The sequence below is a fragment of the Miniopterus natalensis genome, chromosome 1 (genome assembly GCF_054644295.1).
Source record: "Miniopterus natalensis isolate mMinNat1 chromosome 1, mMinNat1.hap1, whole genome shotgun sequence".
Lineage (NCBI taxonomy): Eukaryota > Metazoa > Chordata > Mammalia > Chiroptera > Miniopteridae > Miniopterus > Miniopterus natalensis.
The window spans coordinates 49998918-50023920 of NC_142081.1; the positions used below are offsets into that span (position 1 = coordinate 49998918).

The 25003-nt window shown below is 36.2% G+C and overlaps 1 protein-coding gene across 3 annotated transcripts in view; it reads left to right on the plus strand.

The window, feature by feature from the left end:
- Positions 1 to 25003, plus strand: part of WDR72 (WD repeat domain 72) — a 174866-nt gene that overhangs the window by 69493 nt on the left and 80370 nt on the right. For all 3 annotated transcript variants that reach the window (XM_087814578.1, XM_016224977.2, XM_087814576.1), the window contains exons 14-16: positions 15292 to 16109; positions 19507 to 19598; positions 23572 to 23651. In XM_087814578.1, coding sequence (XP_087670704.1) covers positions 15292 to 16109; positions 19507 to 19598; positions 23572 to 23651 — 990 coding nt within the window. The remainder of the gene's footprint in view (positions 1 to 15291; positions 16110 to 19506; positions 19599 to 23571; positions 23652 to 25003) is intronic.

Below are 25003 nucleotides of genomic sequence, written 5' to 3' on the forward strand. Positions count from 1 at the left end.
TTTGTACCATTATAGAAGAATCTTTCCTTTAGTGTCTCCAGTTCTGCTGGTGCCCTACATTTTGGAGGAAATTTTTGCTTCAGTTGAATGTTAAATAAGTTTATCAGCAAAGACCTTTATTTATTCCTAGATTTTTATTTTTATTTTTAACATTAGCTTGGGATGTTATAACAAAATACTGTAGACTGGGTGGCTTACATAAAAAAAATGTATTTCTCAGTTCTCAAGTTTGGGAAGTCCAAGATCAAGGTGATAGACAATTTGGTGTTTGGTGAGGGCCCTCTTCATGGTTGCAGGGCTTTTTATTGTATCCTTACATGGCAGAGGAAGAGCTCTCTGGCTCTCTGGCCTCTTCTAATAGGGGTATTAATCCCATTCATGAGGGCTCCATCTTCATAACTACCTCTCAAAGTTCCCACCTCTGAGTACCATCACATTGAGATCAGGGTTTTAACATGGATTTGGGGACAACACATTCAGTCCATAGCGTCTGGTTTGTGAATTATTTTCTGTAATTCCTATTTGGCCATACCTCACCTTGCCATTTCTTCTTCTGGACTCTCTCAGAGCCTTTCCCCGAAGTTGATTTCTGTCACACTGATATATCATCTCATGGAAAGAAGATTGTGTTGTATATTTGTTTTTCAGAATTAGTTATAAAACCCTGAAACTTTAAAGGTGGTATTTCATTTTTATCTCTTTTTGGAAGGTGGGGACATACTTCTTCTTTGTTGGGGAGAATGCATTTGTCTCTAACAATTAGTGGACATTTGGTCCTGTCCAACTCGTCCGCAGGGATATTTGGTCCACCCCACAAAGATTTTCAGCTAGTCTACTGAGACAAGAATGGTTATTATTGGCAATACAGCCACAACACAATTATTGGACCAATAAAACACAGAATTTGTAATGTATTAATCCTGTAAACCAAAAGTATAAATAAACATTATGGGCTATTTGAACCCAAGGATGTTTTCTAAGTGTGGATGTTTCTCGCAGACCAAATATTAAGGACCATTTGTCATGGACCAAATATGCTCATGGATATTTTAGCTGGGAACAAATTCGAAAACCTTTTGGCATTGATCCAATGTCTCCATGGAGTTTTGGACAGGACCAAATGTCCTGAAAGGGTCCCTGAACTTTGTTTCTAGTTTGGTAGCCAGTTCTCAGTCCAGGGTGCCCAGAAACCTTCCTTCTGACCTGTTGGTAATTTTGTTTACCTCTTTCTGTTCCTTTACCCTGCCCTCTCTCCCTGAACTTGTAAGTTCTTCCAAAAGTAGTGAGTGGTTTGTTTAACTCTAAAGCAGTTACACCTGTTGTTTCTCACTTGCCTGCAACCAAATCTGTTTGCCTTACAGAAATCTAGTTGATTGAGGAGAGAATATTTTGGAAATACCATAGCAGAATGCTAGTTACATGGCCTTTATAAGCACAAAATATAGAAATATAAAGTTTTAAATGTTTTGTAATATTCTCTTTGGAGCTTTGCTTATCTTTTTCATTTAGTTCTATTAAAAGTTTTAAGAATTAGAACTAAACATATTGAACCTGAAAGTTAAAAAAAATTCTTTTTTTAGTCATTTAAGAAATAGACTTGTAGAGTTATAATTGTGATTTACAGAAAAATAGTCACATTTCAAGAGTGATACAGAAAAATCAATTTTTTAAAATAAGCATACTCGTTGCCATATTCCTTTAAGATAGAGTTGCCATACATCCAGCTTCACTGGGACAATTATTGTACATGACTATCATTCTAATGTAATTATTAGTAGTGCACTATTCCACTCTCAAAAGTGGCCTGATTGCAACAATAAATTATACAGTTACTTTATTTAAAGGAGACTTTAGCTGAAGGGAAGAAAAATTATGCATCTTCTACTTTAGGTTAAACTAAAAATTTCGAAATAACCATGATGATATACTAACACACAGAGATTAGTAAAGTATAAACTGGATACTTAAACATTTTCCTTTCACATTCGATATAAATATCCTAGAATCTCCTTCTAGCAGGTGAATGGCATACATAAGAGAAAAATTTATGTCTAAGCCACATTAAAATCTTCATTTTTGCTTCATCCGAAACTTACAGTCTTAGTTTTTTGTATAAATTATAACTTTCTTGATGCACCATAAATAAAATTGAAAAACCTATGCAATACTATCATTGCATAGTAACAAAAAGTAAACCCTGCACTTTACATGGGCTATGATAATAATAATGAAAATGTAACCAAGTAACACACAGTCCTGCTTTGCAAAACTTCCTTATTCCTCAATATTAAAAATCAAAACCTACAATTAATTATGAAAGAAGAAAACAATTTTGTTCATTAGCCAAAGTCAGAGTGTGCAATTAAAACTGGAGATTTTGTAGGATACACGAACAATATTTTACACCCATAAACCAGTTTGAAGCCTGAAAGACAATTTCATTTATCTTTATATTCTAAGCTTTATGGGGTAGCAGAAAGTGTCCATCTGTTCGGCTGAGATTGCTTTAAATAGTGAGTGGTCAGAAAGACTTAGATGATAAAGGTCAAAGGAGCCTCTTGACCCTGTGATACTTGCCAAAGCAATTGGAGCGTCGGGACTGATATACAGTTAGATAGGCTTCGCTGGAGCAGGCTCCACTTTAATTGGTAATGATAGCAAGAACACACAGTAAAGTTATTGCTGAAAGAAAACAAAAAGTATCCAATATAGTAATTTCTTACCAGTCAGAGGGTTTCCCCCAGTAGGTTGTTTTACCCCTGCAGTGGGAAGAGAAAGCAAAAGGTACTCTAACACTTAGCTGAAAGTGGACGCCCGCTGGAGCCGGGGCTGCGGGGGCCGTGATTGCTGTGCCATTAGCTTGGTAGTGTCGCCTCTGCTGTAAACTCAGCTCGCCATGTTCTTCCTGTGCGTCAGCTGCAGGATGAAGGCTTTCTCTTGTCTTCTATTTGTGCTGCCAACCACACCGCTTTCCACGGGCCCTTTGGAGGGGCGCAGTTTTTGCTACCAACAACTATCTCCAGCAACCCTTGGGCTCAGTGGGTCTAGCAATGAATGGCTGGCACTCTCATTTACACCTTGTTTGGTTTATGCATTGTTGGGATATCTGTCCATTCCTGTCGCTCCACCAATGGTTTTTCATATCTTTGTAAGATAGACGCGTTTCGTAAGCGGTATATCCCTACCTGCTCATCGTTTTCTATGAAATTAAGTCATTTGTTATAAATGTTGAAATGTATTTGGTGCAATATGAGCAAAGCCCTTTGTAGATCTTTTTCATGGAGTCAATCAATAAAAAAAAAGTCCTTTTAAAAATAGTTACTGGTTTCTGTCAATGAAGATAAAATTGCCATGGAGAAATATAAATGAGCTCTTTTGAACACCCAGAATTTTTTTTTTCTCCATAAAAATATCTTAAGATAAAGTATATAGCACTGAGAAAAGATAGATTAAAGGAAAGAATTTCCTAATTGCAAGCACAGACATGGTAAAATAAATCTTATTTCACATTTCCAATTATATACGGAAGGTTCAGGTTTTGTTTTCAGTTTATGTTTGTGTCTGCTTTAAAACAGCTCCGCCCTTATAAAATGAGTAAAAGTCAGTAAGCAAGTGGATACTAATTTCCTCAAATATTTGCGTTTACTTCAAGGTCTGCTTCATTTCATAACTTAAAATTATCCCCTAAATAATTATATAGAGAAAGCAATACTAACTTAGTGTTTATAATTAAGCATAACACACTTGAGTGTGTTCTCACAAGGGAGTGTACTCAAAGTTTGTTACTGTATGCATTTTTAATGGTAGAGTATTCCTTCATACATTTAGTTTGCATATTTAAAATTAAATGATGTGTTATTATAATGCTTCATGGAAATGTCATTTTAATTAAAGTTTAGACATTTTAGTTTAAATCATGAAAATTAATAAATTGTTGAAAAGTGTTATTTTCTCCCTGTACACAAACACGCACGTGTTTCAGCTTTCCATTTATGCAAACGTTCTCTAAAACTAGATCTGTGAGGAGCTAGAAGGCTCCAGACCAGAGTTGACCTCTCCTCCACCAGCCACTTTTATTTTGAACGGTTCTCAGAACCGTGTTTGCTTATTCCAAAGGCAGTTTTCTGGGAAGCATTTCCCGAGCTACCTCGAATCTATTTCAGAAACCATAGCACTTTGCACTTCAAAACAATGAGGAACTTCAGCTTTGAAGGCGAGAGCAGAGCTTTAGCGTCTTTTCAAGGATAGGTAGAGGAAGGCATTTCAGAAAGAAAGAAAGAAATCCTAGTAACATTGTTTCTGCACTTTGAGGGATTGCTTGGCTGCTGAATTAAAATTTTGTACTCAATAAACATGGAATTAATCAATTAATTAACTGCTGATATGGAGACCTAACATGCATTATACCCCATGTCGTTAATATTCATAAGTCAAAGAGTCCTTGAGTGTAATACCTGGTTTAGCTCCGAGTTTGAATTTTTACACCAAATAATTTTCAAGTGAAATTATGTGAAAGGTTTTAGCACTGCATAAATGTTAATTTGTCATTACATGAATTAACAATTCTCTCTAACTTGTCTTTTTTTACCTTGTAATCAGCCAAAGGGCAAAGCAGCAGACAACCCAGGAGCTCGCTCATCAGGAGTGTGTGTCTCGTTAGAAAAATGACTGGTGTGTCTGGAAAGAGGGTAAACCAGTGTGGGGTCCTCCATCAGCTAATGGAAATGTGTATTCTAAGGGAGGGAGCAGAGTTCCCAGAATAAGTTGAGTCCCAATGGTAAACAGCCTTCAGAGACAAGGAGGTAGATAGGTAAAATAGCATTTAAGTTGTACTTTCCATGAAATTTTTATGTGGTTCTGTGTATTAAATCAGTTAAAGTAGATGGCATGTCTTGATATATTTGAGGGGGGAAAATATAAAAGCATTTTCTTTTCCTGGACATCATGTCAGTAATATATACAGTAATTTGACTTTTCAGGTATATGGTTTATGTAGTAACTCAAGACTTTCCAAAATACGATGTAGCAGTATTGGTTTTCATGTATCACTAATGGATCGAGGCTGAATTTTAGGAAATGAGTGCTTGACAGTACAGGGAGGACCCTGACATTTATGGAGAGTAAACAAACCTCTCTCTCTTCAAACCACTGCCCTCGCGTTAGGCTCCATTATTACGATGCTGTTGATGTGCTTTCTAGACCACAGAACAGAGGCGCGTGTACAGGTCTGTGTGCCTGTGTACACGTTCCTTTGTCATACAGAAGTGAGATTATATTATAGATACTGTTCCACAAGTTGCTTTGCTAAGTGAGAGATATTTGGTGCACACCCTTCTGTATCAGTACACACAGGTTACCCTGGTTAGATTTTTAACCAAACTTCCAATAAATACTCCCAGCTTCCAATAAATACTGTCTGGGTTTTCTCACTCAGAAATCTTTGATGGGGGGAGCTAGTTAGAAGTATATGTTAATATGCAATCGTTACTAGTTTACGCTGTTAAAATGGACCCAGTATTCTTTCATTTACCTGATACTATTATATAAATCTACTTTAAATGACCAGGGATTAAAGAGGGGTGGCTAATCATGTACATGGACTTAGGAAACCCTTCCAACTTACCAAATATTAGGAAAACATATACATCAAATGATCTTAAATTTAAAAAACAGCAATAATCATGTTGATTTAATTTATAAAAAATATACCATTCCTACTATTATTGAACCTTTTTTTGAATGTTTTAACAAATGCCAGAAGTTAAGGAAAATAAAATAAGGATGGAAAGTGGGTGAAATTACCTTTATTTAAATACATAATGATGGATAATCTATATAAAAATGTGAATAGTACAGAAAACCTAATTTTAAAAAAATAAAGAGAAGCATGGAGGTGCTGAAACCAAAACTCATATAATAATACAAAAAAAAAACAAACACCCACTAGTTTGAAAATACAATTAATATAAAAATTCTCTTTATAATAGTATAAAAAATAGAAAACAGTGATACATTTAATAAGAAATATGTAACACCCATATCAAAACATGTTTAAAAATTACTAAAAGACATGAAAAATATCTTGATTTAATAATATAATGCAACCCCAGTATTTTAAAAATTAACATAGTTACAAATCTATACATTTAATAACAGTAACTTTCAAAACCTCCTTGGTATGTTTTTGGAAACTTGATGAGTTGATTAGAAAATTCTTCTGGAAAAATAAATGTATAAAATGAGCTAAGGAAAATTAGGAAAAAAAGTAATGATGAACGTGAGACTTTCTTCTCAGATGTCAAACATTATCTGTCGATCTATATTTATCTATCTATCTGTCCACATTGGAATGCATAGATGTTCAAAACAGACTAACAGATAAATGAAAAAGAATAAGAGAGTCCAGGAAGGAGCATGCATATAAATCATAATTTTCTCTTAGGAGAAAGATGGCACTTAAAATTCTACCAAAAAAAAGTTAATAAGTTGCTTTGTATAATTGAGTGTAAGTTTTTGGAAAAAATATAAAATAATACCCTTTCTTTCTACCTTTAACAACAATAAACTTCAGATGAATAAAAGCTTTAAATATAGAAAGGTAGATTACTAGAAGAAAATATATAGTGATATTTTTACTAATAGGGTTGTGAAGGGCCTACGAGTGGCAAAATTTCTAAAAGATAAAATGAAAAAATATAATTTTTACTCTTAAAAAATTTTTTCAATTTTATTGCAAGCCCCAACCTATAAATTTAAAGCTTAATGAGACTTGGAAATTATTTACAATGTATTCAATGCAGGATTAATATTCTTACATACAAAAGGGCTCTTACAAATTGATTAGGAAAAAATAAATAGTATAATGGGAAATCAGGCAAAGATTAATACTTACATCACAGAAAAATACAAACCGTCATTGAGGTTTTCTCACTAAAGCACATCAATCCAAATTTTCTATTATTAGATTAATAAATATTTTTAAAATGCTGAACTCTTTAGCGGTATAACAAAATAGCATATACATTCACTATTGGTTGAAGTGTAAACGGAAACAACCTTGATGGTAGGGCACAGTTGAACAATTTAACCAACATTTTAAAAGTATATCCCTATTCACCCTTTTCTTTTCCATTTCAAAGAATTTTGAAGAGAACCAGAAAAGTGTCCTATGATTTTAAGCACAGGTGTGTTCAGAGAAGAAATAGAAAACAGTGGTTTTCATTTATGTCTTATGGAAAAAATGGCTGACTTATAGAACACTTTTGTTCTTTACCAAATTGCCCTGACTTCTGCATCAATAAGATTTTGAGGAGACATAGTTCAAAGTCAAGGCAGTGACATCCGAATAGACCAGGAGCCAAGGGCGGAGGCACCTAAGTGAGCTCCAGGTGGACGGGGGCCGGCTGACACGGGCAATCTGTTACGGAGCAGGCTGCCTCTCCACTGACCCTGTAATTAGGTGCTTAAATGGGCTAGTGTTGTGAGACACTTATTTTTCACTTAGGCGACAGTTTTTTAAGTGAATTTCTCTGGTCACACAGAGGTTAGAGATGAGTTTACAGAAATGTGCAGAACCAACACCTAAGGGCCGAATCCCAAGCTACCATAAACAAAAGCAAACTTAATAATTATTTTTTAAAGTGCGCCGGCTTTTATTTGTTATTTTTCCAAAAGACCTGGAATAACATCTTCAAGCATTATGTTTCAGTATTTAATAGTTACTAGAGAAAGCCATGAAATCAGTACGTTTACCCTCAGTAGTTATGTGACTCGCCTCATCCGGCACTTTTAGGCTCAATGAAGTCTTCTATAAAAGTTCTCATCTTTTATGAACTATTTGCCGAATAAACTCTTGCTGGTGTAATGCACTGGGATTGAGGCAGGCTCAGCCTTTTAGAGATTGCAGTCAATGAAAATAAGGATACTTATGATGATGACAAAAGGTAAACACGGGAGAAAAATTAACATGTCATGAAACATCGAAGGAAAGCAAGGTTACAACTGGAAGGGGAGGGTAGAAAAGGTTTATGAGGTTAAGGCCCTTGGGGAGATGCGCTTTCTTTAGGGGTGGGTTTTCTGTTGGGTGTTAGGGCATTCTCAGCATTCTCAGTGTGAGAAGAGACACAGAGACCGAGAAGCCAGAAAAGGCTGGGAGGCCGAGACAAACTATGAACAGCAGAGGAGTCAGGCAACGGTGCCAAGCACCGTCTGCAGTCAGGAGAGGTGGCGGGGAATGACTTCGAGTGGCAGGACCTAGCCCGCCAGCTGCATGCTCCAGGGGCTCCGTCTTGCTCACCACTGAGCCTTTCGCGTCAGGCACAGCAGGCAGCGCATAGTAGATGCTTAGTAAACATTTGATGGGTAGGTGAATGACTGAATGATTAATAAAATGTGAAGGTCCTCGCATTTAGTGGGAGAGGCATTGAAGAAAGAGAGAATTTGAGAAAAGAGAAGGGAAGAGTGATATTGGATTTAAGCCCGGTTCACTGGGAGAATGCTGCCAGGGGTGTGAGGGGCTGGAGTAGACTTTCTCAGCGAGGAGGCTGGTGTTGCAGGAACCATGGCTTCATAAGCACATTTTAGAGCACGAATAATGCCTTCTTGAGAATATAAAGTTAGAAAACTGTTCTGGCTTTTCGGTATGTTTCCCTGTAATTTGGTGAAAAGCATTGGCAAACAGAGAATGTGATGGGGAGACAATATAAAGTCCTGATCACGCTTTGTTGTACCAGTGACTAAATGTCACTTTTCCTGACTTCCAGGGCCATGTTTAAATAAGCTTTTGCCATGGAGTGTTGCAATGGAGTAGAAATGTCATGGTTCCTTGTAGCATTTTTCTGTTTCGGGGTAACCCTCTGTTGTCTGAATGGAAGGAAATGAGAGCCCTGCTAGACTGAAAAATTAGACCTGAGCACCTGCCTCTTACTTTGCTGAGGCACCAAGAGTATCCGGCAGTGATGGATCTGCCCTTAGAGAGCCCCCACTGTGGTGCTGAACTCTTTTCATCTCACCCCTAAAAAAAGACTCTCAGATGTTATAGTAAGAGGTTGGACACACATATCTTAAGAATTACTCCTAGCTTTTTGTTGCTGAAGTGACAGTGAAGCTGAAGTTTACTTTATTTACTTTTTGTCTTAGAGGGAAACAAATTGCTTTCATTAGTGAGTCAGTGCTATTTGTTTTTCTGGTTTAGTAGGAAATAATTTTTTTTTTTAAAAAAATATTGCTATTTGTAAAATAATTGATTCGAGAAGTAGCCAAAAGAATCAGACATGAATCCTGCTCTCAACTCACACCAGAAGGTATGGGATATAATTCCTGGATTGAAGCTGTTTCACCCCTTGGGGAAGATTAAAGTTTCACACATATAAATATTCATGACTAAGGCTACAAGGGAATTGCTGAAGCGCTGAGAGGAGAGACAGTATGGGACTAGAGTGGGTGAAGATGCCAACTCCAGGAGGCTGGATGGGGCTAGCGCCTGGAAGAGAAGGTGCTATTACGGGAACAAGCAGAGGCCAAGGCTCGCGCGGGGCTCAGGCAAGCTCGATGGAGGGTCAGTTAGAAAAATCGGACCAAAGGAAGGGGGAGAGGTAGTAAGCTCATGCAAGAAAGGGAGAAAGGGCCTCACTGGACATCTGGGTGTGCCAGCCCACTGGAACTGGGCTTCATTCTACAGGCATTTGGGAACTTTTGAGGATCTAAAAGTAATAGCTCAAAGCACTTTTTAAAAAACCTGGATTACTCTGACCGTGCTGTGCAGGTTGAGGTTGAGGCAGACAACATGTAAACATGTTGTGAGAAGGGCCACATTACAATGATACATGTCCCTAGACTCAAATGGTGAAAATGTGGAAGCAAAGAAATGTGCAAAGGAGATATTTTCACTAGCATAAATATTTCAAGTGAACATGTTAAAACATTTTTATTTCTCTTCAATTGTAAAATCATTTGTCCAGTATAAAGTTAATAGGCATGCAGCCATAAAAAAGAATATAATATTGATAGGTACTACAACATGAGTCTCAAAAACAATGCTTCAGTGAAAGAAGCCAGTTGGAAAAGTCCATATTGAATGATTCCATTTCTATAAAATGTCCAGAAAAGGAAAATTCATAGAGACAGAAAGTAGATTAATGGCTGCCTGGGAAGGGGGATAGAAATAGGGACATGCAGCAAATGGTCACAATGTTTCTTTTGGGGGTGAAAATATTATAAAACCAGATTATGGCGATCATTGTACAATTCTGTAAATTTACTAAAAGTCATTGAACTCAACTCTTACAACAGATGAATGTTATTGTAAGCAAATGGCACTTCAATAAAGGTGTTAAGAAAAAACCAGAAGGGATGGTTAAAACATAAACTTGGAGGTAAAATGACGGGTTTGAATCTTGGCTCTACCAGTTGTTTGTTACTGTGTGATTGTGTACAAGAACATAAACCCATATCTCTCTTTTTCTGTGTGAGGAGCATTCTGTTTTAATAGCAGAATAAAGTATAGCGATAATGTTTTACACTAATAAATTAAATTTGAGTCACTAATGTAAAATAGAAATGTTTCTGATAGTTATTGCCTGAAATACAGAAGCTGAAAAAGAAGTACAGTTGCTCTGGAAAAATACAAACCCGTATCTCAATAGCCTCTATCAGAGTTACTATGAAAACTGACCCGAAAACTACTCCATTAGCATTTCCTAAGGATTAATGACTAACTTTGTCTTAAGTTTAGTTTTGAGCATTATAAGCTCTCTGGTGGCAGATTTTAAATGTGTAATTACCTAATGGAGGAGATTGGACAGTATGCTTAAAATGATTTGATCTCAAAGCTGCATTTTCTATATAATTTATAATATTAATGACAATCTTTATGATTTATAAGCTATAGAAAATGTGGCAACAGAGCCAATTGGAAAAATCTATTCCTCCAGATTTAATTTGATTTTTGCAAAGTTTTAATGCACAGATTTTTCATTTGAAGCATCTGAATTAATGTTTTCTTCTCCGGTTAACTAGTCTTTTTCCTGGGTCCTTGTTGGTCAGTGGCATTGGCTACGACTCAGGTAGTTCTGATATCACCGTCTGGATGTAGTGCAATTCTGCATCTTTAACAGTTATTTGCTATCTCCTGTGCACTTGGATTGCACCATCTAATAATCAGTCAGAACCTGACTAATGAATGGGGATGGGCCTTTATGTTAGAAAGGGAGGAGGGTTTGGGTACTAATTTTATATGTAATCAGCTCATTAGTGAATATTTTCATATAATGATGACTCTTCTTTATACATCTCAGTGAATATGGTGTTTCATGAAATGAATGCTTAGCTAATGAGGACTCCTTCTATATCTTAGACATGACAAATAAGAAACATTATTCCAGCCTTTGAAAAATTTGAGTGGATAATGTCACCTGAAGAAGAGTCAGAAAAAAATAGACTTGGAATCGTGACTTGGCTATTTACCAAATGGGTAATTTTGAACAAGTTACTTCTCTGTTCCTCACTTGCCCTAGTTTAAAGGGAAAGGTATTAGGTTAGATAATTTCTCAACTCTAACATAACTAAATATCTAAAATGTTTTTGCAGCTATTGTATTATTATTAATACAATATTATTAATCTAAATATTATTAATATTTAGATATTAAGTGTTTTCTCACTTAATATCTAAATATTTTTACTAGGTATTACTGCACAAAATCACAAAAGTGAAAAGATGAAGGTAGTTTTAAGCAGCAGTTTTACCACATGTATTTTGTGGTTGTGATAGCTTGGGGAGGTCAAATCCTTTACAACAAACTCAGTGGGGGAATCCACTGTGTTTTCAGAGAGAAGTTTTATCAGAACATGTTGTTTGTTAGTCATCTGTACCTCCAAAAGCAGGGGTGAAACCAGCCTTGCTTACCCACTTTGTCTTTCTGAGTCAGGCAGAGCAGGAAAGGCACAAGCTGAACACAGGATGAAAGAAATAAATAGGCTTTTCTTTTTATAAAGGTGTTAGACTTACGCCTTCAGACCTATTACATTTTTTCCTTCAAACTTTTGCGTCTTTTTGCTTTTCCTTATTTTATGTATATCGGCTTGTTGAGAGTTTGGATTTTCTGTTAACTTCAGTTTTCCTGGGCATTTACTCTTGAAGCTCGCAGGGAGTGGAGGAATAATGTCTGCACGCTGGCCATGTGGGATGCTCCTTGCTGACTTTCTGACTCGGCAGCTCTCCCCAAAGCCTGTGTACCCCAGACATGCCCGGCTCTGTGCCTCTCCCTGCTGCCCAGCTGCTGCTTACGGCATTCACATGTAGGTCCGTCAGCACCATTTTACTCCCAGCCTCCCTGAAGTTCAGGGCTTGGAATGGAAGATTGTCCTTCCCTGCTCCCCACTAGCTCTCCAGATTGTAAACAGACCTCCTCTCTTACCTCAGCCTGGAACTTCAGAGAGCAGGAGTAAAAGTGATGTGATTCCGGGGTAAAATACCAGCACCTTCTCTATGCCTGCAACGCCTGGAGAGCACATTGTAGGGAATTATCCACCAGGCATTCAGAGAGCATTCTATAAGTAACATGTGAACTAATACAATTTATACTTAACCCTTACATTAAAAATTTTTAATTAAATTTACTGGGGTGACATTAGTTAATCAGAGTATATGTCTCAAGTATTTGCAGTGACAAACATTAAGTGAAATATATTTCATATTTAATAATTTGTTCTAGGCTATTTTTTATTATAACTAGATTGATGAATGCTTCTAAAATATTTCTGTCATAATGATGGTTTAGATATACTTTATCATTCTAAAAGTAATATAATTATATTCATATTTTTGCAGAACATAATTCAGTCATGATTTAGCAGGACTCTTTTAATAGAAATCTTGTCCGAGGAATATTTTGTATATAGGTAACATAAATATAAATAAGCATAAGATTTACCATACCCTTTGCTAAACATTACTAAATATTGTATATGCCCAATCTATAATGTATAAGAACCTAAGAACTAACATTATAGGCACTTATTGTTATTCTTTGTTACTTATGTCAAAATAATCATAAATATTCTTTTTAAAGTCTTTTGATGACATAACTTTAACAATATAGTTATAATTTTTTTCTGTTTTTTAAAAGAAAAAAATTCAATGACAGGCTAGAAATATAATATTTAATTATTTTAGTATATAAAATATATAACATTTTATACTTATAATCTAATAGAATTGTTTCCAAATAGGAAACAACATTATAGTGTGTTAAATAAATTTGGAAGAGCACGTATGATTTGAAAGGAATGTAAGATGTCCAATTGCTCCTGAGGCTTCAGGTGACTATATTTCAGTACAGATTTGTTGACAGTAGTGCCATGGGCCTATTGTGACCATGTGGACCACAAAATAAGATGAAACCTGACCAGGCAATGTGTCGTGTTTCTAGAGTCACTGCTATGATTTTCATTGGCCCAGTAATTGAGGAGGTATAGCTGCTATGGCCAGAGAAGATTATAGCTTTGGGGAAGTAGAAGTGCATAGGAGGGCTAAATGCATGGTTTATAAATCAATTTATATGTATTGAACATTACATAATAAGATAATGTAAACAACTCTTTTTACTAAATTAATAGGAAATGAATGGTATTACTATCTTAATTTCGCTTCTTGATACTACTGGTTGTAAACATGTTTTCATATTTAATTTGAATGTTATTCTTTGACTTACTATCAATTCTGTTTGCCCACTTTTCAATCTGTATAGTTTTTATTTTTGATTTGCAGAAATTATTTATTAATAATTGTACAAACCTTATATTATCTTATTGGTTGAAAAATTTTTTTTTTTTAGTTTATCCCCATTTTTTTATCTTTAAATTTTTTAATGTTTCTTTGTTATTTTGTTTTGTTTTTTAAATATATCTTTATTGATTTCAGAGAGAGGGAGGGAGAGGGATAGAGACTTGAAACATCAATGATGAGAGAGTCATTGATCAGCTGCCTCCTGCATGTGCCCTGACCGGGAATCAAACTGCAATCTTATGGATCACAGGTTGATGCTCAACCCCTGAGCCACGCCCAGCTGGGCAATGGTTTGTTTTTTTAATTTTCTTTTTTATGATTATAAAATACATGTCATTACTGCAAAAAAATACCCAAACAAAAAAACTCTAAAGTATAGAGATTATTTTAACCCTCTCTTTCTAATTAACTGTTGTTCACATGTTAGTGCATGTCTTTTGTGAATATATATGTATATATTATATATATAATTTGTATATGTCAATATGTAAAAATACCTATACATTCATACACACATGGTTTTATTAAAAGGGGATTATTTTTCTGCCTTATAGAACATATTTTCCTAATAAATATAGTTTTACACCATTATTTCAAAATACTTGAATGGTATTCCATATATATTTATATTAATGGTTCATTCAACAAATATTTATTGAGCCCCTTAATAATGCTGTAAAGCAGCATTATTTTATAGGACTGGGAACAAAGCAATATGCAAAACTCCTGCAAAGATGGAGTTTGAATGCTATTAGAGAATTTACAGTAAACAAGTAAATATTTTATATAATGTAAGTACTAGGAAGAAACAAAAAAGCAAGGAAGAGAATGGAGTGTACTAGGTTGGCATGAGGGGACGAGGTATTTTAAGAAGGCCTGATAAAGGAGCAGGAACCTCACGGCAGTGCGGGAGCCCACCATGCCAATGTTTAGGGCAGTCATTTTAGGCAGAGAAAGAACGAATGCAAGTCCACAAGGTGAGTCTTTAAAAAAATAAAAGCAATTTGATATTGGTTAATATTTAGGTTACTTCCAATTTTTAAAAAAATTAAGTAAAATTTTAGACAGGTTTGGAGACACCATTCGTGTTAAAGACTTTCTAAGTTCTTGCAAGTGTTCTGTTTTCCTTAAATTTCAAATTTCTAGTTTCCCCTGTTGTTTGCCTTCATGACTCTGTTGACAGAAGAAGTGAACGTGTACATGAAAGACTATCAATCTGATACCATATTATTCCATAGGTTCTCATTTATATTTTTTAGAAGAAAAAACAAAAGTTTTAGAAAGGAAAAATAAAAAGATTTAAATATATTAGAATATAGAATGTTTAATTTAGCGGGAAATTTTTACCATTACACAAAAAAACTGAAATGACTTGCCTTTAGTTGCAACTTAATACTTTCTGTTTATACCATTTCAATATCATGGGACCTTTCATAAAATCACTTAAAAATAAGGACTTTGACACATAAAGGGTTCTTTTGTTTGTTTTTGTTTTATCTCCTTTAGGTTGCTGATGCCAAGTCTTTCTCAGGTCCTTTTAATGTCTTGCCTGTGAAGACGAAATGGAGTAACATTGGCTTTCATATCCTTCTATTTGACCTGGAAAACCTTGTTGAACTCCTGCTGTCGACTCCAGTCTGTGACAGTGACCCTTCCAATTCATTCTATGGCAGTGAGATCCTGAGAAGAGCCAAAAGTACAGTTGAGAAGAAAACATTGACGCTGAAAAGAAATAAAACTGCCTGTGGTCCTCTCTCAGCAGAGGCACAAGCCAAGCCTGTTAGTGAAGCCCCAGCCCCAGGAGATACTTCCATCGCAGTTTTAGAAGAAAATGACGGCATTAAAAGGCAGAAGAAAATGAAGAGCTCCAAAAAGACACACCCTAAGCCATCAAGAAAATTTGATGCCAACCTCATCATAGATACAGCCAAATTGCTCCTGTCTTGCCTTTTGCCATGGGGAGTGGATAAAGAATTAGATAATCTCTGCATTAAGCATCTCAATATTTTGAAGCTTCAGGGTCCTGTTTTTTTAGGACTTGCTTCAAATGAAGACCACTTCTCATTGATGCTTCCAGGTTGGGATTTGTGCAGTGCTGAAATGAAAAAAGACTGCTCAAAAGTGAATTTATTTTCCAGAAAGGTTTTGGACTTGTCAAATAAATACACATCCACTCTTCCGCATCAGTCTGGGATGCCAAGAGGACTGGAAAATAATTCTGATTCTTTGCATGAGTCAAGCACTATAGTTTATTTATTGAGAAGACTATTTTTAGTTAACAAATTAGTTAACATGCCTGTAGAAGTGGCATATGGAATTGACAGGTAAGGCGTGCCTAGAGATTTTGACTCTGCTTATTTGGGACATTAAAAAAATCATCATTATTTGCTGTATTCAACTCTCTCTTCTCTCCCCTCTTCTTCCTCTCTTCATTCACATGAAGACTAAATATGCAGCAAATTCTTTAGCTCCAAACACATTCTATAAAATCTTTCTTCTAAGTTTTGGGATTGGAGGATAATTTGAGCAGTAAATTTATGTTTTAAAATTTATTCATTCAACAAATATCCATCATTCTCATAATATGTGCCAGGAAAATCAGAGTGCTGGGTGCTGAGTGATTTGATAGATTACTTAGATGATAGATAGATGATGATGGATGATAGATGATAGATGATAGATGAGATAGATAGGTAGGTAGATGATAGATAGATATAGATGATAGATAGATAGATAGATAGATAGATAGATAGATAGATAGATAGATGATAGACAGATAGACAGATGATAGATAGATAGATAGATAGATAGATAGATAGATAGATAGATAGATAGATAGATGATAGATGATAGATAGACAGATGATAGATGATAGATAGATAGATAGATAGATAGATAGATAGATAGATAGATAGATAGATAGATAGACAGATGATAGATAGATAGATAGATAGATAGATAGATAGATAGATAGATAGATAGATAGATGATAGATAGTAGATAGATAGATAGATGATGATAGATAGATAGATAGATAGATAGATAGATAGATGATAGATAGATGATAGACAGATACATGATAGACAGATAGATACACACATACATACATACACACCTTGCAATCCATTGCAGTTGCTGTAAATTAAGTATGAACAAAGAATATTTAAGTAAATGCCTATAATGGTATATTTTATGTATCATAAGGAAAAGAAAAGCTTGGAAATTTTATACCTCAGATCCCACCATTTAATATATACTTTGGCATATTAAAATAGAAAAGTCATCAGTAATTAATTTATAGAAAGTACAGTTTAGTTAAAATAACTATTGTTTTTTGAGTATTTAATAGCTGCTGGTTACCATGTAAGCCCTTTACATACATGATTTCATTTAATATGCACAGCAAAGCTGGGTTATAGGCACTATTATTTTGCTCCTTGTATAGGTGATGATATAGGCTTATGGAGAGAAGATACCAATCCCAAGATTAATTCAGCTTCTTAGAGTCTGATTCAAGGCTAAACACTAACTAGTCTTGACTAGTCACTAACCTTGTCCCTGAGTGTTTACCCTCTCCCTCTGCTAAAATTCAATGTAGTTTTTCATAGCCTGATATGAGATTTCATTCAACTCACCATCTTACTGAAGCTGTTCTTAGCACTAGCATACAGGGGAAATATAAATAAATTTCTCATCTGGATATGAGCTCTTTTATATAAAAACAATAGTACACATGAAATACATAAAAAACATTGATGGGTAAGGTAAAGAAACTAGAAAAAACATCTATAGCTCAGGTAAGCATTTTAGGCAGTCTATGTAAAGAGAATAATTAATGAGACATGAAACCATCTAGAAAGCTTTTATAGAAGAGATACTGTTTGAATGACCCAATACATGGTGGAAAATGGTCCTCGACATTTCTGTTCTTTGGTAAGAGCTCAATTTAACACGTACCTGTGCGGGCCTGTATAATGGACAGAGTTCCCACCCTCAGTGGCGCTACAGTCTGGTAGAAAAGCAAGTCCCTATAGGTTACGTAGGATTCAGTATTATGTTTCCTTCCATTATAATGCTTCTGTGCTACTGGGTTTTCCGTTTTCTGTTCATGGCCCTAGTAATGAGAAAACAGACTGGTAAATTTTAGTACTTTGTTGTCCTCTATTTTCTTCTATCTATTTTAATTTTTTTAAAAATTTCAGATAGGCTGCTTTTAAGTTTTTTCTATTACTAAAAAAATGACATAGCACCTAAAGTATGGCTTTAAAAATGCATTCAGCCTCGAGCCTGACAACTCAGGAATGAAGCCTGATTTTGTTTTTAACTAGCCCTGTGGCTTTGGACTAGTCACTTAACCCTCTGGGCCTTGTTTTCCTTATTTACAAAATGAGGTAGGTGGGATAGGTGATCATTAAAATTTCTTCAAATTCTTAAAAACTTGGGCTGCTAACAAATTGCATTTGTTTGCCTAATTGTGGTCCCACAGAGAAGTTGAGGGACTTAGTTATCATTCTGAGTTTGTTTCTGATTCCCAAGTAACGGAGTACGGGATGTGTCTTGAGCCCTGTAGGGGAGATGGCAGACTTTCACCATGCCTTCCCTTAAATGGCCTTAGAGTCATTAGCCAGCCCTGGCAGGGTGGCTCAGTTGGCTGGAGAGTTGTCCTGTATACCAAAAGGTGGGTTCGATCCCCGGTCGGGGTGGCAGATGATGTTTCCCTCACATCAATCTCTCTCTAAAACCAATTTAAATATATATATATATTGGGTTGAGGATTTAAAAAAAAAAAAATGTTAGTACACATTAGTAAATTCTTTATAGAATTTTTAATTTAAACAAATTATTGAATGGAGGTGTCAGAATTAGAAACTGCATCCCTAAATCGGTCACTTCAGATATGATATGCTGTTAGAGACTAAATATACTTTTTCAGGAAATCAAAATAATATGTATTAGATTGGTTTCACCAAATCCTCCCAACAAATTTGACCATTTCAGTAACATTTCACTGTGGTTGTGCAGGTTGAGAAATTCTTACCTGCTTAACAATCGGGGGGCATGATGTAACTGAATTTAAAGGAAGCAGCGATCTGCCTCTAAGAACATCCTTGGGCAATAACTGAAAGTTTCTGCTGAGTCGCTGGATAAGAGTAAAACCTTCTTTCATCAGGTCCTGATGGTACCTGAGGAGAATTCTTTGGTAACTCTCATATTAGGAACCAAAAAATACTTCTTTTTGCATTAGCCACAAATTGCATAACCTAAGGTAGCAAGACCCCGGATCTCAGAGGGAAGGTGAGGAGGGAGGAGTGGGTGGGGAGAGATTAATCAAAGAACTTACATGTTTATAAGCATAACCCGTGGGCGCAGACATTGGTGGGGGGAAGGCCTGGGAGCTAGATGGAGGTGGGGTGGAGGGGGTCAATGGGGGTAAAAAGGGGGCATCTGTAATATTTCCAACAATAAAGATAAACTTAAAAAAAAAGTGGATCACAAAACAATGCTGGTCAACTAAGATTCACAGTTCCACAGAATTAAGGTTTTAGGTAGGAGCAATGTGGGGGAACAGGCTTCATGAAAGATATTAATGCGAAGACATTGCTAAAAATAATCTGTGTTCATTTCCCAAATTTGTTAAATTGGTCGTGCATTCATATCTTTATTTTTCAAATTATTTTTCACACATTTTCAATAATATCCTTTAAATCTTTTTTTCAACAGCTCTTTCAAAATGGAGTCTGTGCATAACAAAGTCAAAAGTCCTGGGAATGATATTTTGCATATTTCAAGCTTCTACAGTTACTTACGAAATGGTAAAGAAGTTACAGATATAGTGTGCTTTTTGTTTTTCACCTCTATGACATAAAATAACTAGCATTTCTATAACTGGATAGCACTCTGCAGTTTAGAATGAGCAATTTGCCTATTTATTGTTTGACTTAGTCTATATTTCACATGGTTATATTTTTGTATTCTGCCAATATTAAAATATGTATGAAAATTTTTATTAAAATAGGTAACATCTTATAAGGCATGCAATGTGATGGCTTTATCAAATGAGCTTTGAAATGCCTGGTAGTTTGAAACTTTTGGAAAGTCTGAAATATTTGTATATTAAATTAAGGTCTTATGCGATTTATGGGGAAGTTTATTGCATCAGTATCTTTAATAAATGATTATTACATTCGAGAATTTTAGAGCTATTTTGGAAGTCATATAATGATCCTTGAAATCTTCTGAGTGACAACCTTGGTGTTTAGATTTTCTTTTGATGTCAAAAGGCTAATTCACTCCCAAACCTGCTTCTTCAAATCTTTGACATCTCAGTAAGTGGCAATTCTATCCTTCCAGCTGTTAAGGCCAAAAACTTTGATTCCATTTTGATTTTTCCCTTTCTCTCATACCCCAGATCTAACCTTTTAGTGTTCATGTTGCTTCTACCATGAGAATATATCCCAGATTTTGCTTCTCTCCACTACATAACAACCCTTCATGACCCTTAATTTCCTCTTGCCTTGATGACCACAGAAGCCTCCTAACCATCCCTCTGCTCCTATTTTTGGTTCCTACACTCTATTCCCAACCAGGCAACCGGAGTGATTCCTTAGAAACAAAGTCAGGCCCGGCCCATGTGGCTAAGTGGTTGAGTGTAGACCCTTGAACCAAGAGGCCACCCATTCAGTTCCTGGTCAGGGTGTGATGTTTCTCTCTGTCCTTCTTTCTCCCTTTCTCTCTCCCTCTAAAAATCAATAAAAACATTTTAAAAAGAAAGAAACAAAGTCAGAACCTTATGCTTCTGTGTCACTGAATAAAAGCCACTGTGCTTAGGAGAGCTCACAAGGCCCTACAGAAGCTGGCCTTCTACCTGCATCACTGCGCACACACTCCTGCCTGGCCTCACCTCCCTCTGCTCGTTTCCTGCTTCCCACAGGCCAGCTACACTGGCCTTTTTACTCTGACCCAAACATGACGGGCAGGTCTTAGGGCCGCTTCCTCTGCCTGGAATTCTCTTTCCCTAAATTCCACAGAAGTCAGCCCTGCTGCCCCTCCCCTCTACCACACGCCCTTCAGTTCTTGCTCAAATGCCATTTCATCAATGAAGGTGCCCTCCCTTCTCCCATACCCCTTTCCCTGTTTCACTGTTTTCCACAATCCTTTTCACTATCTGACATACTGTATATCTTTTTTATTTTATTTTTCATCTACCTCCTGCTAGTAAATCTAAGTTCCATAGGTTTTTCTCTTTTTATGACAGTTTAATGTACTGCTGTGTTCCCAGTTCCTAGAACAATGCCTGCAAAGAATTAAGCAAATATTTTTGGATTAATGGATGAATAGTAAAAAGAACAGCGGTTTTGGAGATAGCTATAAGGTTCAAGATCCAGTTCCATCACTTACTATTTCTGTCACTCTGGACATGGCTTTTACTTCTTCAAAAGCTATATGTACTACATTTGTAAGGTGGGAATAGTATTACAGACTCGATGTGCTTGTTGCCTCCCAAGTCCTGTAGTATATTATTAATACATTGGAATGACCTGAACAGCAGCACATAGGGGCCCTTGCAGGGCTATTGAAAAGAATATTTGGGATATTTTTAGGTGTGATTTTATTAATAGCGTCCATTTACTGAGTGGCTGGTATGTTCAAAGAATTATGCTAATAATTTTGCATATATTATCTCAATTAATATATAAAAGACCCTACCTAGTAGGAGGAAGTATCTCTGTTTGACCCTTAGAAAAACCGTGGGTCAGAGAAGTTACTCATAGTCATAAGCAGAGGGGCCACAACTCCAGTCCAACTCTGTCTGATTCCAAATCCCTTGCTCCTTCCATTATGCCAGGCCACTTCTCACCTCTGTGATTATAAGTAATGTTCTCCCTATATCGCCCCATTCTGGCTCACCTGCCTTTTCCTTAGGTAGTAGTCCTTGTTAGGATATTATCCTCATTTTAATTTTTTATAACACTAGAAAATGGATTAGAATTTAAGGCCTAATATAGGTGGTTTTGAACCAGAGCCACAGAGGCCCCAGATTTTCCTGTGGCTGCAGCCACCAAAGCAGCCTGAGCAACTAGTGCTATCTCTGATTATTATTTATAGCATTTAAAATCCAGTTAGGTAATAAGGAAATCTGGTCTTGTGTTTTAATAATTGAAAGATGAGAAGTAAAGGGAAAGAAGGGATTTACTTTGTGCTATTAATTCTATAATCAACGCCTGAAGAATAAAGTAATACTGTGGCACTCATTCTAAAGGGTTGACAGGAACCAATACCCACTTCTATCAGCAATGGTGACTAGGTAATATTGGTAAACCTGGGATGTTTTCTTTTTATCTTTCCCCCTGAAGTTGCAATTAATTCTTTAACTCCCTGACATTTCCAAGAAAAGCTGGCTCTCATTTCTACCTCATATTACAATTTAATGTCACATTAAAGTGCCCTGTGAAGTACCCCACCCACAATGCCAGTAAGAAGTTACAGTTGAGACCAATACTTCACTTTGATGGTAGAGTCACAAGGTCAACAAAAGGAGAGAGGAAAAAAGGACAGAGATCACAAAAATTTTTCTCTTACCTGTTGTCCCCATGGAGAAATGGAAAATATGACTTCAGAATGATAGTGCTCTGTCGTACTTGCATGTTTCCTGCACTGATCTTGGCCATTTCAAATTCACATTATATGTTCCTTCAGGAAAAAATAATGGTATTAATGAGTTATAAGTTTCTTATTTATATTTCTTTCATGATCTCAATTTGCATTATATCTAATACCTTCTAACACATTTCCCTTGACCATTAATGTAACACACACACACACACAGACATATCTATTAATACTTAAAATGGTGATTTAATGAAATACATATTGGGCTAGTACTAATTTTAAGAGTTGATAGCAGAATTTCAGACATATATTAATACATTAATTTGAATAGACAGTTATAGTCATTTTTCTCTCCAGCACAAGCCCCTCATTGTTTCTGTCTCATTCGGGATCTGGTATCCATATAATATACTTTACCTATCAGAAAGCCTTAATTCATTGATTTTTCACTTGGATGATAATATGTACATTTTCAATTAATGAAAAGATACTTACTAAGTGCTTTTTTGAGTTGGACACTCTATAGATCAATTTAAATAAACTAAGCCCTAGCTCACTCTTAAAATTTCACACTCAACATTAAGGCAAATGGATAGAAAAGAGGCTCAAGAAGGCAGACTTAAAAGAAACAATACATAACAAAATGAGGCAAATTAAAACAGAAGTGCTGTATCTATTGTTCAGAGTAGCATAGCTGGGTAAGGACACATCAAAGGAAGTCTTTTATATGATTTCTGTGTGATAGATGCAATGTACAATTTCAGGAACTATTCGTATGAAGAAGGAATTATAAAATTCGGTGATCTGTTCAGGTGGGAATATTAGTCATTGCCTTTTGTTGGCAAAAAGGTACAAAGATGAATTTAAGGTATAGAGATGAATTTGATTTAATGTGAATATGTATTAGTATAATTATTAGTAATACATATAAGTGTATGGTTCTCAGCTCTCACTGTATATGAAAATCATCTGAGCTCCTTTTGCAAAGTATTAATGCCTGACCCACCCTTACCCTGAGACCTATTAAATGAGAGTATCTGGAAGACTGGCCCTGGGCACTGGTGTTTGTGAAAAAAATCTCCCCAGGTGGTTCGAATGTGCTGCTGGAGTCAAAGACCATTGGGTTGCATCCATTTTAATACTTTCAAGACATAAATGTGTTCTGTATATTTCTAGGTAAGAATGAACCCCACATACCTGAAGCTGACGTTTCACTTTTGAAGCTAATTGCCTGTTGGAGAGACCAGTCTGTGCAGGTATGACCCAGCTTGGGTTCCTGATTATGGAAGCATTTCTTGCTGCTGTGGTTCATTCATTCTCTCCTTTACTTGAAAGTACAAGGAAGGAGGTACTCTGGTCCTCACACAATGCCCTCCCTGAATGTTTCATTCAGTGGGGCTAATGGAGAGACTAATAATGAAGGGAAAAGTGGAAAATAACATATGCAAAGGTGTACCAAGTTAGGGAGTATGAATGGAGGGAGCTGAGGAAGGGATGGTCATGTTATCGGTAACTTATTACTCTTTGAGGTTTTGGTTTATGGTAGAATTGTCTATTATTTTATTTCAAAATGTGCCATGATGTCAAGGTCCCTGGGCTTAGGAATTTGGTAAGTGTAATTAGAAATCCTTTTTCTATCCTGAGAGTACTTCCATCTGTGAGCTGATTTAGAGAGCTGGTTTCAATGCCCAATTTAAGTCCTTTCCCTTTTCAGGCTCTTTTTAGGTCCTAAAAGCTAAGTGGGTAGCTTTGTACATTGTACAAAAAATATCTGTGCATTTATTAGATGAATACTATTGGAACTTTATTCTTTTTCATGAGCTAAATGACTATCTAATTTGCAAGGTGAGAATAGCAATAACTCCAATTTAAAAAATGGTTATTTTGGGGACCAGCTGGCATGGTTCAGTGGTTGAGCATTGACCTATGATCCAGGAGTTCCCGGTTCAATTCCAGTCAGGGCATATGCCCAGATTATGGGCTCGATCCCCAGCAGAGGGCTGCAGGAGGCAGCCGATCAATGACTCTCATCATTGATGTTTCTCTCTCTCTCCCTCTCCCTTCCTCTCTCTGAAATCAATAAAAACATATAAACATTTTTTTTAAATGGTTATTTTGGGTTACAAGGAAACAAAGAAAATTAACTCAGAAGGAACTGTGGGGGTTGACACTATAAAACCAAATAAACACAATTAGAATGGTTATTGAAACTTTTTACCACGGCCTACAAGTTTCCATGTGCTTTGCCCCTAGCCTAACCTCTTTGCTCATCAGTCTCCCTCCTATTCTTGCTGGCCACGTTGACCCTTTTATATTTCCGGAACACACAGAACTCATTTCCACCTCAGGACCTTACTGTTCTCTTGAGCTGAAATTTTTATTTTTCCATTCATCACTTGCTCAAAAGCCTGCTCCTTAGAGAGGTCTTCCCTGGTCACTCCATCTAACAATGCCACCTCCCCCTCCCCGCCCCATGCCTCTAGTCACAATCACATTACCCTATTTTATTTTATTTTTTGTGCTTGTTTTTGAAGGGAATTATACCTTTTTTTGTTGCTTGCTTGCCTTCTGGCTCCTCACTGTTATAGGAGCTTGCTGAGAGCAGGGA